Source organism: Rhinoraja longicauda, chromosome 12 (assembly GCF_053455715.1).
Source record: "Rhinoraja longicauda isolate Sanriku21f chromosome 12, sRhiLon1.1, whole genome shotgun sequence".
Taxonomy (NCBI): domain Eukaryota; kingdom Metazoa; phylum Chordata; class Chondrichthyes; order Rajiformes; family Arhynchobatidae; genus Rhinoraja; species Rhinoraja longicauda.
Window position 1 is genome coordinate 1743809 of NC_135964.1, and position 16821 is coordinate 1760629.

At 43.0% G+C, this 16821-nt stretch overlaps 1 protein-coding gene across 9 annotated transcripts in view; it reads right to left on the reverse strand.

The window, feature by feature from the left end:
- dmd (dystrophin) overlaps positions 1-16821 on the reverse strand; it is a 1595363-nt gene that overhangs the window by 1089618 nt on the left and 488924 nt on the right. For all 9 annotated transcript variants that reach the window (XM_078408877.1, XM_078408870.1, XM_078408878.1 and 6 more), the window contains exon 16: positions 11894-12066. In XM_078408877.1, coding sequence (XP_078265003.1) covers positions 11894-12066 — 173 coding nt within the window. The remainder of the gene's footprint in view (positions 1-11893; positions 12067-16821) is intronic.

Consider the following 16821-nt stretch of genomic DNA (forward strand, 5'->3'; position numbering starts at 1 on the left):
GCTAAACATCAGCAACTAAGTTACTTAAAGATTGAATTCTTTAAAAAAACATTAGCTCTTTACATCCACAGAAATAAAGGGGAATGTTTAAATAGTAATTTTTCCCCTGCTGCCCATTGATCAAACTCTGAGAACTGTATATCATCTGTCACTTCACTGCAGAGTTAATCTACAAGTATATTCTCTTTCTGAGTGACCACAACCCAGACAATCGATATGTACAGTCCAACCTCGTTATTAGGGACCTATGTATAACGGATTAGAGTGTCCCCAATCAGATACCACTGTCTCGTAGAACACAGGCTACTAGTTACACTGAGGGATGTAATCTATCTAAAAGATCCATCTTTAAGGCAGAGATAGATAGATTCTTGATTAGTACAGATGTCAGCGGTTATGGGGAGAAGGCAGGAGAATGGGGTTGGGAGGGAGAAATAGATCAGCCATGATTGAATGGCAGAGTAGACTTGATGGGCCGAATGGCCTAATTCTACTCCTATCAATCATGACCATATGACAAGCAATTGCTTCAATGATACTTGTGCAATGTTACTCCATTAAATAATGTAACAGGCAGCCTTTAGTATTTTTAGCTGTTAAAAGGACTTTATATTTGAAAGCAGCTCATTATTTCACGGAAATAACGAGAGGTGTTTGGAGTGAATCCCTTACTCGGTTAAGTTTAGAGAAACAGGTCCTTCAGCCCACGCCGACCAGCGAACACCCTGTACACTAGCACTATCCTACACACAAGGGACAATTTTACAATTTTACAAAAGCCAATTAACCTACAAACCTATATGTCTTTGGAATGTGGGAGGAAACCGGAGCACCCGGAGAAAACCCACACGATCATGGGGAGGACATACAAACTCTGCACAGACAGCACCCGTGGTCAGGATCAATTCTGGGTCTCTGGCGCTGTAAGGCAGGAACTCTCCTGCTGTGCCACTGGTTAGAGCGGACTACTGGCAATAATGGACACCATTCCCCACTACCCCGCCCCATGGTCCATTATCACAAAGGTTATCTGTATTTCGAGATGCCAGCACCCTTTGTTTGAGCTGAAATGGCACCTTTTGTCACACACAAACATCTGCCATGAATTGCACTGAATTGGCCTGAGAGGAGACATTGTCATATCCGTCATTAATGTCAGCTCATCTTCAATCCCATGTGCCTTAAACCTTATGGACCAGCTACCTTGGAGGCCTTGTCAAATGCCTTAATGAGGTGTACATAGACAACATCTACGACCCTACTTTCACCAAATTACATGGAGAAACAAAGATCTGTAGATAGAAACATAGAAAATAGGTGCAGGAGTAGGCCATTCGGCCCTTCGAGCCTGCACCGCCATTCAATATGATCATGGCTGATCATCCAGCTCAGTAACCTGTACCTGCCTTCTCTCCATACCCCCTGATCCCTTTATCCACAAGGGCCACATCTAACTCCCTCTTAAATATAGCCAATGAACTGGCCTCAACTACCTTCTGTGGCAAATAATTCCACAGACTCACCACTCTCTGTGTGAAGAAATGTTTTCTCATCTCGGTCCTAAAGGATTTCCCCCTTATCCTTAAGCTGTGACCTAGTTCTGGACTTCCCCAACATCGGGAACAATCTTCCCGCATCTAGCCTCTCCAACCCCTTAATAATTTTATATGTTTCTATAAGATCCCCCCTCAGTCTTCTAAATTGGATGCTGATCTAAAGATAGATACAAAGGAATAGGTGATGTTTGGGTTCAGACCGTTCTTCAGACTGAAGGAGGGTCTCGACCCGAAACGTCACCTATTCTTTTCTCCACAGATGCTGGCTGACCCGCTGAATTACTCCAGCATTTTGAGTCTACCGACAAACTGTTGAAGTATAATCGAGTCAAGAGTGTTTAATTGTCATATGTACTGTCATCGGAACAATGAAACTCTTATTTGCAACAGCATAAATGTACTCTTAACTATGGCTGCAACTAGACCTATCCAATGCCACCTTCCCCTGTGGAGAGTGCAGGCTAGCTTGTAAGCAGAGCCAGTGTAGAAAGGCTAATTGTGGGCCCTCTCTGCTATTCAATGCCACAATTAACTACGGCTGCACATGATCAACATGAAGATGCCTGTTATGTGGAATGGGTGAAGATAATTGCTTCTTGCAACCATTGAACCTGTCCATTGAACATATACCATAGAGCTTTGACAATCTGTTAGTGAAGACATGATCCTGTATTTGAAATGATCCACGTAACAAATCCATATTCGGTTTTTGTAACCAGCAATTCCTGTCAATATTATAGTTGCATATCATATAACCATATAACCATATAACAATTACAGCATGGAAACAGGCCCGTTCGGCCCTACCAGTCCACGCCCACCACTTTCTCTGACCTAGTCTCATCTACCTGCTCTTAGACCATAACCCTCCAATCCCCTCCTATCCATATACCTATCCAATTTACTCTTAAATAATAAAATCGAGCCTGCCTCCACCACTTCCACCGGAAGCCCATTCCATATAGCCACTACCCTCTGAGTAAGGAAGTTACCCCTCACGTTACCCCTAAACTTTTGTCCCTTAATTCTGAAGTTATGTCCCCTTGTTGGAATCTTCCCCACTCTCAAAGGGAAAAGCCTACCCACGTCAACTCTGTCCGTCCCTCTCAAAATTTTAAAAACCTCTATCAAGTCCCCCCTCAACCTTCTACGCTCCAAAGAATAAAGACCCAACCTGTTCAACCTCTCTCTGTAGCTTAAGTGCTGAAACCCAGGCAACATTCTAGTAAATCTTCTCTGTACCCTCTCCATTTTGTCGACATCCTTCCTATAATTTGGCGACCAGAACTGCACACCATACTCCAGATTCGGCCTCACCAATGCCCTGTACAATTTTAACATTACATCCCAACTTCTATATTCGATGCTCTGATTTATAAAGGCAAGCATACCAAACGCCTTCTTCACCACCTTATCCACATGAGATTCCACCTTCAGGGAACAATGCACAGTTATTCCCAGATCCCTCTGTTCCACTGCATTCCTCAATTCCCTACCATTTACCCTGTACGTCCTATTTTGATTTGTCCTACCAAAATGCAGCACCTCACACTTATCAGCATTAAACTCCATCTGCCATCTTTCAGCCCACCCTTCCAAAAGGCCCAAGTCTCTCTGTAGACTTTGAAAATCTACTTCAGTATTAACTTCACCACCTATCTTAGTATCATCTGGATATTTACTAATCCAATTTGCCACACCATCATCCAGATCATTAATGTAAATGACAAACAACAGTGGACCCAACACAGATCCTTGGGGTACTCCACTAGACACTGGCCTCCAACCTGACATACAGTTGTCAACCATTACCCTCTGGTATCTCCCATTCAGCCATTGTTGAATCCATCTTGCAACCTCACTATTAATACCCAACGATTTAACCTTCTTAATCAACCTTCCATGTGGAACCTTGTCAAATGATAAGCCTTGCCCTTATCAATTTCCCTGGTAACCTCTTCATAAAATTCAAGAAGATTAGTCAAACATGACCTTCCAGGCACAAATCCATGTTGACTGTTTCTAATCAGGCCTTGTTTATCCATGTGATTATATATATTGTCCCTAAGTATCTTTTCCATTAATTTTCCCACCACAGACGTCAAACTAACAGGTCTATAATTGCTAGGTTTACTTTTAGAACCTTTTTTAAACAAAGGCACAACATGCGCAATGCGCCAATCTTCCGGCACCATCCCCGTTTCTAATGACGTTTGAAATATTTCCGTCATAGCCCCTGCTATTTCTGCACTAACTTCCCTCAATGTCCTAGGGAATATCCTATCAGGACCTGGAGACTTATCCACTTTTATATTTTTCAAAAGTGTCCGTACCTCCTCTTCTTTAATCCTCATAATTTCCATCACTACTCTACTTGTTTCGCTTACCTCACATAATTCAATATCCTTCTCCTCGGTGAATACCGAAGAAAATAAATTGTTTAATATCTCCCCCATTTCTTCCGGCTCAGCACATAGCTGTCCACTCTGACTCTCTAATGGACCAATTTTATCCCTCACTATCCTTTTGCTATTGACATATCTGTAGAACCCCTTGGGGTTTACTTTTACATTACTTGCCAAAGCAACCTCATATCTTTTTATTCACAAAATGCTGGAGTAACTCAGCAGGTCAGGCAGCATCTCGGGAGAGAAGGAATGGGTGACGTTTCGGGTCGAGACCCTTCTTCAGACTTATATCTTTTTTTCGCTTTTCTAATTTCCTTCTTTAGATTCCTTTTACATTCTTTATATTCCTCAAGAGCCTCATTTACTCCCTGCCGCTTATATTTATTGTATATCTCCCTCTTTTTCCGAACCAAGTGTCCAATTTCCCTGGAAAACCACGGCTCTTTCAAATTATTATTCTTTCCTTTCCACCGAACAGGGACATAAAGACTGTACTCTCAAAATGTCACCTTTAAATATCCTCCATTTCTCTATTATATCCTTTTCATAAAACAAAATGTCCCATTTCACTCCTTTTAAATCCTTTCTCATCTCCTCAAAATTAGCCTTTCTCCAATCCAAAATCTCAACCCTTGGTCCAGATTTGACCTTCTCCATAATTATATTGAAACTAAAGGCATTGTGATCACTAGACCCAAAGTGCTCCTCAACACATACCTCCGTCACCTGACCCGTCTCATTTCCTAACAGGAGGTCCAACACTGCCCCTTCTCTGGTAGGTACCTCTACGTATTGCTGCAAAAAACTATCCTGCACACATTTTACAAACTCCAAACCATCCAGCCCTTTAACAGAATGTGATTCCCAGTCTATGTACGGAAAATTGAAATCACCCACAATCACTACTCTATGCTTACTACTAATATCTGCTATCTCCTTACATATTTGCTCTTCCAATTCTCGTTCCCTATTTGGCGGTCTATAATACACCCCTATAAGTGTTGCTAAGCCTTTCTCATTTCTGAGTTCCACCCAAACAGCCTCCCTAATCGAGCTTTCTAGTCTGTCCTGCCAAAGCACTGCTGTGATATCCTCCCTGACAAGCAATGCAACACCCCCACCTCTTGCCCCTCCGATTCTATCACATCTGAAACACTGAAATCCTGGAATATTTAATTGCCAATCGCAACCCTCCTGCAACCATGTTTCACTGATCGCCACAACATCATACTTCCAGATGTCAATCCAGGCTCTAAGCTCATCCACCTTTCTTACAATGCTCCTAGCATTAAAATATACACATTTAAGGGACCCATCATTTCTTATTCTCAGTTTATTTCTTTTCACTTCTTTCTCTCCTACATATTGGGTCTGAGTGTTTCCCTTTTCTGCCTCCTGCCTCACACACTGCCTATTAGCTATCTGTGTTTGAATCCCTCCCCCCAACCGTACTAGTTTAAAGTCTCCGCAGTTACCTTAGCAAATCTCCCCGCCAGGATATTGGTTCCCCTCAGGTTCAGATGCAACCCGTCCTTTTTGTACAGGTCATACTTCCCCCAGAAGAGGTCCCAATGATCCAGAAACTTGAATCCCTGCTCCCTGCACCAGTCCCTCAGCCACGTATTTATCCTCCACCTCACACCATTCCTATTCTCACTATCGCGTGGCACAGGCAGTATGCCTGAGATTATCACTTTGGAAGTCCTTTTTTTTAACTCTCTTCCTAGCCCCCTAAATTCTCCTTTCAGGACCTCTTCCCTTATCCTACCTATATTGTTGGTACCTATATGTACCACGACCTCTGGCTCCTCTCCCTCCCTTTTCCGGATATCTTGGACACGTTCAGATACATCCCGGACACTGGCACCAGGAAGGCAAACTACCATCCGGGTCTCCCGACTGCGTCCACAGAATCGCCTATCTGACCCCCTCACTATAGAGTCCCCTATCACTATCGCTCTCTTCTTCCTTTCCCTACCCTTCTGAGCAACAGGGCCGGACTCCGTGCCAGAGGCCCGGGCGCCATCGCTGCCCCCAGGTAGGCTGTACTCCCCAACAGTACCTAAACAGGAGTATTTATTGCCAAGGGGTACATCCACTGGGGTACTCTCTAGTCCCTGCCTCTGCTCCTTGCCCCCCCCCCCAAACCGTGACCCACTTGTCTACCTCCCGTGGTCTTGGAGTGACCACCTCTCTATAACTCCTCTCTATAACCTCCTCACCGGATCCCATAGATCCAATGATAGTTCATTCTCATCTCAGTGAAGAGACTTAACATATTGGAAACATGTCAAGAATACTAACCTCTCACTGTGTGACGTTAGTCCTTGACAATTATAATTCTATTATATTTAAGCTAATAATCTTGGCCCAATTTTTGCACCAATCCCAGTAACAAAGAAGCAATTTCTGTATTCTCAACCAAGTGTGGTGCACTATAAAATGCCAAAAGATGAGAGAATGTTAGAGGCTGAATATATTGTAAATAAAAGTCTTACAACTTTGACTTGAGAATGACATAAATATGACACCCTCCATTTGAGTAAAACGAACAACGTAAAAGGTTAACCGCCACTCGATTCACAAAGCCACCACTCGATTCACCACTCTCCACCAAAGTGCAAAATCCATAAAGTGGCATTTATCAATACTTCACAGCTTTGGGTTGCGGATTCATGCGCCACCTGAGGGAATATTTTCCCTCCACTCACAAAAACAGGGTGAAAAATCCAATTCTCCATGTCCACATGACTGATGACTCCATATCCATGGTATCGTCTGGCAACCCTCCTCTAATCTGTTCCACTATCATTCTAACATTATTCCGAGGTGCCATCCCATATCAATCTCTTTTTGTACTCCATCAAAATGGCACCATTTACAGAAGAATCAGGACTGGGAACTGAATATTCAGGGTTATACATCCTATAGAATGGACAGGCAGGTGGGCAGAGGAGGTGGGGTAGCTCTGCTGGTGAGGGATGGAATTCAGTCCCTTGCGAGGGGTGACATTGGGATTGACAATGTAGAGTCACTGTGGATAGAGTTGAGGAATTGTAAAGATAAGAAGACACCAAAGGGAGTTATCTACAGAACCCCAAACAGTAGCCTGGATATAGGGAGTAAGTTGCAACAGGCATGTAACAAAGGTAATGCCACTGTAGTTATGGGGGATTTCAATATGCAGATAGACTGGGAAAATCAGGTTGGTTCTGGACCCCAAGAAAGGGAGTTTGTAGAGTGCCTCCGAGATGGATTCTTAGAGCAGCTTGTAATGGAGCCTACCAGAGAAAAGGCAATTCTGGATTTAGTGTTGTCCAATGAACCAGATTTAATAAGGGAACTCGAGGTAAAGGAACTGGTAGGAGGTAGTGATCATAATATGATTAGTTTTAATCTGCAATTTGAGAGGGAGAAGGTTAAACCAGGAATGTCAGTGTTGCAATTGAACAAAGGGGACTATGAAGGTATGAGAGAGGAGCTGGCCAAGGTCAAATGGAAAGGGATCCTAGCAGGATTGACGGTGGAACAGCAATGGCTGGAATATCTGGGCATAAACCAGAAGATGCAGGATTATTTCATTCCAAAGAGTAAGAAAGTTTCTAAGGGGAGTAAGAGGCAACCGTGGCTGACAAGGGAAGTTAGGGATGGAATAAAACTAAAAGAAAAGATGTGTAACACAGCAAAGAGTAGCCAGAAGCCAGAGGATTGGGAAACTTTCATAGGACAACAGAAGGTAACAAAACGGGCAATACGGGCTGAAAAGATGAAGTACGAGGGGAAGTTGGCCAAAAATATAAAGATGGACAGTAAAAGCTTCTTTAGATATGTTAAAAGAAAAAGATTAGCAAAGTCAAATGTGGGTCCCTTGAAGGCAGAAACGGGTGAAATTATTATGGGTAACAAGGAAATGGCAGAAGAGTTGAACAGGTACTTTGGATCTGTCTTCACTAAGGAAGATACAAACAATCTCCCAGATGTACTAGAAGACAGAGGATCCAGGGAGACAGAGGAACTGTAAGAAATTTGCATTAAGCGAGAAATAGTATTGGGCAGATTGATGGGACTGAAGTTTGATAAATCCCCAGGGCCTGATGGTCTGCATCCCAGGGTACTCAAGGAGGAGGCACAAGAAAACGTGGATGCATTGGTGATCATTTTCCAATGTTCAATAGATTCAGGATCAGTTCCTGTGGATTGGAGGGTAGCTCATGTTATCCTGCTTTTCAAGAAAGGAGTGAGAGAGAAAACGGGGAATTATTGACCAGTTGCCCTGACATTGGTGGTGGGGAAGATTATTAAAGAGGTATTAAAGATTATTAAAGAGTATTAAAGAGGTAATAGCGCGCATTTGGATAGCGGTAAAAGGTTGGTCCAAGTCAGCATGAATTTATGAAGAAGAAATCCTGTTTGACTAAACTTCTGAAATTTTTTGAGGATGTGACAAGTAAAATGGATGAAGGAGAGCCAGTGGATGTTGTAGGAAAATAACTGCAGATGCTGGTTCAAATCGAAGGTAGAAACAAAATGTTGAAGTAACTCAGCAGGTCAGGCAGCATCTCAGAAGAGAAGGAATGGGTGACATTTCGGGTCGAGACCCTTCTTCAGACCGATGTCTGGGGAGGGGCGGGACAAAGATAGGATGTGGTGGGAGACAGGAAGACAGTGGGAGAACTGGGAAGGGGGAGGGGAAAGAGAGGGACAGAGTGTACCAGACTTTCAGAAAGCCTTTGATAAGGACCACGCGGGAGGTTGGTGAGCAAAATTAGAGCACATGGTATGAGGGCTAGGGTTTTGACATGGATAGAGAACTGGTTGGCAGACAGGAAGCAAAGAGTAGGAATAAACGGGTCCTTTTCAGAATGGCAGGCAGTGGCGAGTGGAGTGCCGCAAAGCTCGGTGCTGGGGCCGCAACTGTTTACCATATATATTCATGATTTGGATGATGGAATTAGAAGTAACACAAGCAAGTTTGCAGATGACATAAAGTTGGGTGGCAGGGTGAACCGCGAAGAGGATGTTAGGAGGTTGCAGGGTGACTTGGAGAGGTTGAGTGAGTGGGCAGATGCATGGCAGATGCAGTATAATGTAGATAAATGTGAGGTTATCCACTTTGGTGGCAAAAATAAGGAGGCAGATTATTATCTCAATGGTGTCAGATTAGGTAAAGGGGAAGTGCAATGAGACCTTGATGTCCTTGTACATCAGTCACTGAAAGTAAGCGTGCAGGTACAGTATGCAGTGAAGAAAGCTAATGGCATGTTGGCCTTCAAAACGAGAGGATTTGAGTACAGTAGCAAAGAAGTCCTTCTGCAGTTGTATAGGGCCTTGGTGAGACCACACCTGGAGTATTGTGTGCAGTTTTGGTCTCCTAATTTGAGGAAGGACATCCTTGCTATTGAGGCAGTGCAGCGTAGGTTCACGCGGTTAATCTCTGGGATGAAGGGATTGTCATATGAGGAAAGATAGGAAAGACTAGGCTTGTATTCACTGGAGTTTAGAAGGATGAGAGGGGATCTTATAGAGACGTATAAAATCATAAAAGGATTAGACAAGCTAGATGCAGGAAAAGTGTTCCCAATGTTGGGGGAGTCCAGAACCAGGTGGGACAGTCTAAGAATAAAGGGGAGGCCATTTAAAACTGAGGTGAGAAGAAACTTTTTCACGCAGAGTTATGAATTTGTGGAATTCTCTGCCACAGAGGGCAGTGGAGGCCAAATCACTGGATGAATTTAAAAGAGAGTTAGGTAGATCTCTTGGGCTAGTGGAATCAAGGGATTATGGGGAGAAGGCAGGCACAGGTTACTGATCGTAGATGATCAGTCATAACCACAATGAATGGCGGTGCTGGCTCGAAGGGCCAAATGGCCTCCTCCTGCACCTATTTTCTATGTTTTTATGTTTCTATAATTGCCAAGTCGATACATCTTCCTATTTTTCCTGAACAAGGCTTCTGAATATTTTTCCTGTCTTCTGGCAGAACTCTAACAACTAAGATTGAAAGACTGAGGTTATTTATTACTTTTATCCCTGCTTTTCTCTAAAACCAGAACTCACAGTGGCGCAGCTGGTAGAGCTCCTGCCTTACAGTGCCAGTAACCCAGGTTCAATCCTGATCTCGGGTGCTATCTGTGTGGAGTTCGCACGTTCTCCCTGTGACCACTTGGAGTTCCTCCAGGTGCTTCGGTTTCCCATCATATCCTAAAGACATGCGGGTTTACAGGCTAAATTGGCTTCTGTAACTTCCCCAGAGTGTGTCGGAAGTGGGATAACATAGAACTAGTATGAACGAGTGATCAATGGAGGGCCTGCTTACACTCTGTAACTTTCAAATCAATCAATAAAAAAACCTTGCATGGAAATGGCCAATGGTAATGGAAATCTATTTAACAGCTACTTGCTCTATTTAAATAGGCTTGTACTCGCTGGAATTTAGAAGACTGAGGGGGGATCTTATAGAAACATATAAAATTCTTAAAGGGGTTGGAGAGGCTAGATGCGGGAAGATTGTTCCCGATGTTGGGGAGTCCAGAACCAGGGGTCACAGCTTAAGGATAAGGGGGAAGTCTTTTAGGACCGAGATGAGAAAACATTTCTTCACACAGAGAGTGGTGAGTCTGTGGAATTCTCTGCCACAGAAGGTAGTTGAGGCCAGTTCATTGGCTATATTTAAGAGGGAGTTAGATTTGGCCCTTTTTGCTAAAGGGATCAGGGGGTATGGAGAGAAGGCAGGTACAGGTTACTGAGCTGGATGATCAGCCATGATCATATTGAATGGCGGTGCAGGCTCGAAGGGCCGAATGGCCTACTCCTGCACCTATTTTCTATGTTTCTATGTTTCTATATATATCTGTGAAATAAAGTCACATGAACCGTTTCATCTCCAGACTTTCCCACAGTACCATTAACCATCCTCCATGGTGAGAAAAGACGCCAAATGCCTATTCAATGCCAACATTGCATCCCTTGCCCCTCCTCCTCACTGTTCAGGATGTGGCTCCACTATTCACTAAAGATGCTTATTAAAGGTGTGTGTTTTTGTTTCATACTAATATTCATTGGAGAGGATTCTTCGGAATAAGATTTACTCCTTGAACTACATGGATAGGACAGGTTTGGAGGGATAAGGACGAAGGACAGGCAGGTGGGACCAGTGTAGCTGGGACAATGTTGGCCGGTCTGGGCATTTTGGGCCAAAGCGCCTGTTTCCACTCTGTATCACTCTATGACTCTCTGACTCCCATTTGGAAGAGAACGGTTTAAGTAAGAAGGTTAGCATGGTTTTGTCCATGGCAGGACTTGTCTTACTAACTTGAACTAAGCTTGAACTTAAACTAAACTATTCAGATTCCCTTTGCAATTTTTCTAGCCACTGTCAATTCTTCCTGTGTGCTGCATTCTGATTGATTTTCCAAAATGCTTTGCATCTGAGATGCCAAACAATAACTATTGAGAGTTACTCCAGCACTCCATGCCTATCTGTGAATAACTATTGAGAGATATGATTGCAGACCAAAGAGTTAATTGCACCACTCTAGAGATGCACAATGCTCTTTTGGTAAATGATTTCCCCTCCTATGTTTAGAGAATGTAATCTGAGTAATAATAGTTTGAAACAGTAGATGGAGATCTGGTTCCTCTCAAGTGAAGTGCACAGGAGCACTGCGTTTCATTCCATGGAAGCAGGAATCGGCAAGCTTTGAGATACCATTGCAAAATCTTTACTTTTATATTATATAAATCAGAAGAAATTCATAAGTAGCTGTGTTTGCACTGACTGTCATCATTTACGTGAACAGAAGTCAGAATTCTAAGTAAATTCATGAATTGTAATCAACAATAATATTGGTTAGCATATGAAGCACACATTTTTCATAATTTACTCCAATAATATGAACACAATACTTTCATGTTAGTTTTTAAACCCACCGCTTCCTGAGCTCTGAGTCCACAAGTATCTGCCTCTTCTTGGGAGGAGGGGCTGGACGAAGTTCTTCTTTCGATTTCACCAAAATCTGTTCTTTGGTCGTAACCATGGTTACACTTTCCATTACGGTGGTCTGCCTCACCGATGCCTGAGATGCAGTGGCAGACTGCGAAATCTGAGGGGAAGAACGAAGACAAGAAGGACACAGACTGCTGGAATTATTCCAATCACAATTGTTTGAAGTCTGCAAAGAAAATAATGATCGCAATTTCTCCAGTCAGATCATGACCTGACCTTCACAATACAACAATGAATGATGCTTACAAACAAGAATATTTAATCTCATTCATCCTGTGGCTAAAAACTGATTAGAATGAAAAAGGATTTAGGAGTACACACATAAAATGAATTGTGAGTAAATACATCAAATCAATGACCCTCTCAAAAAATATTTATTAACACACAACACAGGGGCAGTGGAACAGTCCAGTCTGCCAAGTCTTTCCTGTCCTTTCTAACTCCGATTTTATAAAGTCAATTTGCAATATCATCAGGTCCTGTCACCCTTATGTCAATTTTATGTTCCTTTACATTCTGCCGAAAAGACAACCCATTCAGCATTTTATCGAAGCATTAATGCACAATCTCTGTCCCCAGCGATGGATTATCCCCCAGAACTCACAGCAGAAAATAAGTGTGTAGGAAGGAACTGCAGATGCTGGTTTATACTGAAGACAGGAAGAAAATGCTGGAGTAACTCAGCGGGTCAGGCAGCATCTCCAGAGAAAAGGAACAGGTGACCTTTCAGGTCGGAACCCTTCTTCATACAAAATAAGTGTGTTCCTTTTAAATCATCTCCGCTCATAATTAGTTCAGTGTTTTATGTCATGCTGAAGAACTTCAACTTTTCACAACCTCAATTTATATGACATCTTTTAATATTTAAAAGGCACTTCACAGGCAAGAATGTTGTGACAATCAGCCGAGAAGAAAAAGCTTGGGGAGAATGTCTAAGATGTTTGTTACAAAGGAGTTCGTCATGGATGTGACAGGTGTGGAGAAGTTGGGAGGTCATGTTGCAGTTGTATAAGACGTTAGTGATGCCGCATTTAGAAGGGTCTCGACCCGAAACGTCACCCATTCCTTCTCTCCCGAGATGCTGCCTGACCTGCTGAGTTACTCCAGCATTTTGTGAATAAACCGCATTTAGAGTATTTTGTTCAGTTTTGGGCACCATGTTATAGGAAAGATGTTGTCATGCTGGAAAGGTTGCAGAGAAGATTTACGATGAAGTTGCCAGGACTCGAGGGCCTTCGTTATGGGGAGAGGTTGAGTAAGCTGAGACTCTTCCTTGCAGCACAGGAGATTGAGTGGTGATCTGAGAGAAGTGTGTAAAATTATGAGAGGAATAAAATGGGTAGATGCACAGAGTAGAGGAATCGAGAACCAGAGGACATAGGTTTAAGGTGAAGGGGGGAAAAGATTTAATAAGAATCTGAGGGGTAACTTTCTCATGCAAAGGGTGGTAGGTGTACGGAACGAGCTGCCAGAGGTGGTAGTTGAGGCAGATACTATCGCAACGTTTCAGAAACATTTTGATAGGTACATGGATAGGACAGGTTTAGAAGGATGTGCGCCAAACACAGGTAGGTGGGACTAGTGTCGATGGGACATGTTGGTCGGTGTGAGCAAGTTGGGTTGAAGGGCCTGTTTCCACACTGTAGAACACTATAATTCTCTATGTTTGCAACTAAAATTCAACAAAACAGAACCACAAACAGGTGAACAATTCACCTCCCTTGGTGGAATGAGGATGCAATGCATGTAGAATACCAGAGGTATAGGAAGGGCCTGATGGAAGACATAATGTAAATCTGGATGAAGACTTTTTAAAACTTAATTTGTCCTTAGCTTAATATACTTGTGCTTTTTAATTAATATCAGAAAAATGTATTTTAAAAATAATTTTAGATTTTCTTCAACCGTTGATCATCAGAGGGGTCATGAACCCAGGGCCTAGTCACCCTATTGTACCACAGGACAGCTGTAAGTCCCACAGTCGCAAAGGTTCAGAATGGCCACAGGGATAGTACTGGAAGTTGCATAGAACAGTACAGCACAAGAACAGGCCCTTCGACCCACAACGTCTGTGCCGAAAATGATGCCAAGACCATCACTTGTCTGCCTGCACATAATCCATTTCCCTCATTCCTTACATATCCATATGTCTATCCACAAGTCTCTTAAATTCCACTAATTAACTGTCTCAACCACCACCCCCAGCAATATGATCCAGATACTTACCACCCTCTGTGTAAAAAACTTGCCCCGCGCCTTTCCTTTATAAACGTTGAGCCTCCCAGCTAAAAGCTATACTCTAGTGTTTGACTTTTCCATGTACCTTCTTTGCCACTCTGTCTACTTGGCTTGCCCACTTTCAGGGAGTGATGCGCTTGGTCTCCGAGATTTCTCTGTACATCAATGTGGCTCAGTGTCATGCCGTTAATTGTACATTTTCCCCTTACATTTGACATCCCAAAGTGCAAGACTTTGCTCAGATTAACTCAGCCTACAATTTCTCCCACATCAGACCCACATCCCGCTGTATATTTTGACAGCCTTCCTCACAGTCCACGAAACCCTGCAATCTTATTGCTGCAAGCACAGATGTCTCCGGGACTCCACAGGTCACAGACCTCCAGCCTGAATATCGCCCTTCCACCATAACCCTCTGTCTTCTATCAGTAAACCCGTTCTGAATCCATATGACCAAGTCACTGCCAATCCCATGCATCTTAATTTTCTGGATCAGCCTACATTGGGGAACTATATCAAATGCCTTACGAAAATCCATGCAGACAACGTCCACCCCTCCCCTCATCGATCACCTTTGTCACTTCCCAAAAAAACTCGATTACATTTGGTTTAGTTTAAGTTGAAGTTTAGTTCAAGTTACTAAGACACGACATGCTGTGTACAAAGCCATGCTGACTGTCTTACTGAACCATTCTTTCCCAAATGTGAGTAAATCCTCTACAATAGTTTTCCTGGCATAGACGTGAAGCTCACCGGCCTATAATTCCCTGGATTCACTCAACTTCTCCTCTTAGATTAAGGGACAACATTTGCTACTCTCTAGTCCTCCGGGACACCTTGCCTGTGGCTGGAGAAGGTGCAAGGTTCTTCACTAAGGCTCCCACAATCTTCTCTCTGGCCTCTCTCAATAACTTTGGGCAGTCACGGTGGCGCAGCGGTAGAGTTGCTGCCTTACAGCGAATGCAGCGCCGGAGACTCAGGTTCGTTCCTGACTACGGGCGCTGTCTGTACGGAGTTTGTACGTTCTCCCCGTGACCTGCGTGGGTTTTCTCTGAGATCTTCGGTTTCCTCCCACACTCCAAAGACGTACAGGTTTGCAGGTTTATTAACTTGGTAAATGTAAAAATTGTCCCTAGTGGGTGTAAGATAGTGTTAATGTGCGGGGATCACTGGTCGGCATGGGCTCGGTGGGCCGAAGGGCCTGTTTCCGCGCTGTATCTCTAAACTATACTAAAAAACTAAACTAAATTAATAACCTGGGATAGATTCCATCAGGTTCTGGGGATTTATTCACTTCAATGCACTTCAAAAGCCCCAGCTACTCATGATACGGATTGTACCAAGTACAAATATGGCCATTAATTTATCCTTGCACACTCAACAGTGAAGTGCATTCCTTGCCACTAAAACACGACATTTAATGTTTAATAACACAGCTTTCATCTTCACTCATCTTAGCAAGGCCAATAAGGACATTTCAGCTGCCTCGGTGCCTGCATCCACTGGCTTAATCAGAGATCTCTAATATAAAATGAAACACGGGCCATGAAGCAATAAAAAAAAGTAATATCTTCTGTGATTATCCAGAGTTTCATTTCCCATGCCCTGCCAACCTCCAGTCCCATTGATTTTTCAAGTGTTATTTAATCAGACAGCTTTTAGCCCCACCAGAATGCAGAGCACCTGGCAACCAAAGTCAACCAGCACAGCAAAGGCTGGCATGTTAAGGGTTACTCGCTTCATGTACTTCAGGTGTGCGTTGTAGTATAAAACTTTCCCAGCTGGACGGCAGAAAGCAGCATAACAATGGCTGCATTTAGAGATGACTTGAGATTATCTCATTTATAAAGGTGATGAATGGCACGTTAAGAATGCCACTTGCTTGGGTTTCATTTTAATTTTGCCTGTGTACAAAGGGGTGGTCATTTAAAGGAGTGGAACTGTATATCATTGTATAGAGCCAGACACTAATGTGCCAACGTGACTGTTTCAGCTTCCCAAACAGGGACAATGTCAAATTTAAAACTTTATTAAAAGTACAGCACCAGCATACTAATTGATCAGTCTTTATTACAGCGAATTAGATGAAATAAGCTGCAAATGATTTTCAAAAAGTAATGTTTTCAACCAGACACCTTCATGAATCAAGGGAGAGTTGTCGGAGTGAACATTATGCTCAGAAACGGAGGTCGGGATGACAAAGATGTGCAGTATTAGACCCTGCGTCATGACTAACGTCAGAGCCAATTGATTAAATGTGCAGGGAGGATCTGCACACGCTGGTTTAAACCAAAGACAGACACAAAACGCTGGAGTAACTCAGCGGGTCAGACAGCATCTCTAGAGAAAAGGAATAGGTGACCTTTCAGGTCGAGACCCTTCCTCAGACTGAGAATCAGGGAAAAGGGAAACGAGAGATATAGACGGTACTTTGGAGAAATTAAATGTAAAATGTGTTGTGCATGCTAAAACATACCCACACTTATTTAATAATTTCAGAAAGCTGTGGCAGATAACCCAGCAACAAAATATCTGGATACGCAATAAAGCAAATCAAATGAAAGACTCAGGAAAATTCACATTTCAGTTGTAGATTTCACATCCAGTCTCAATT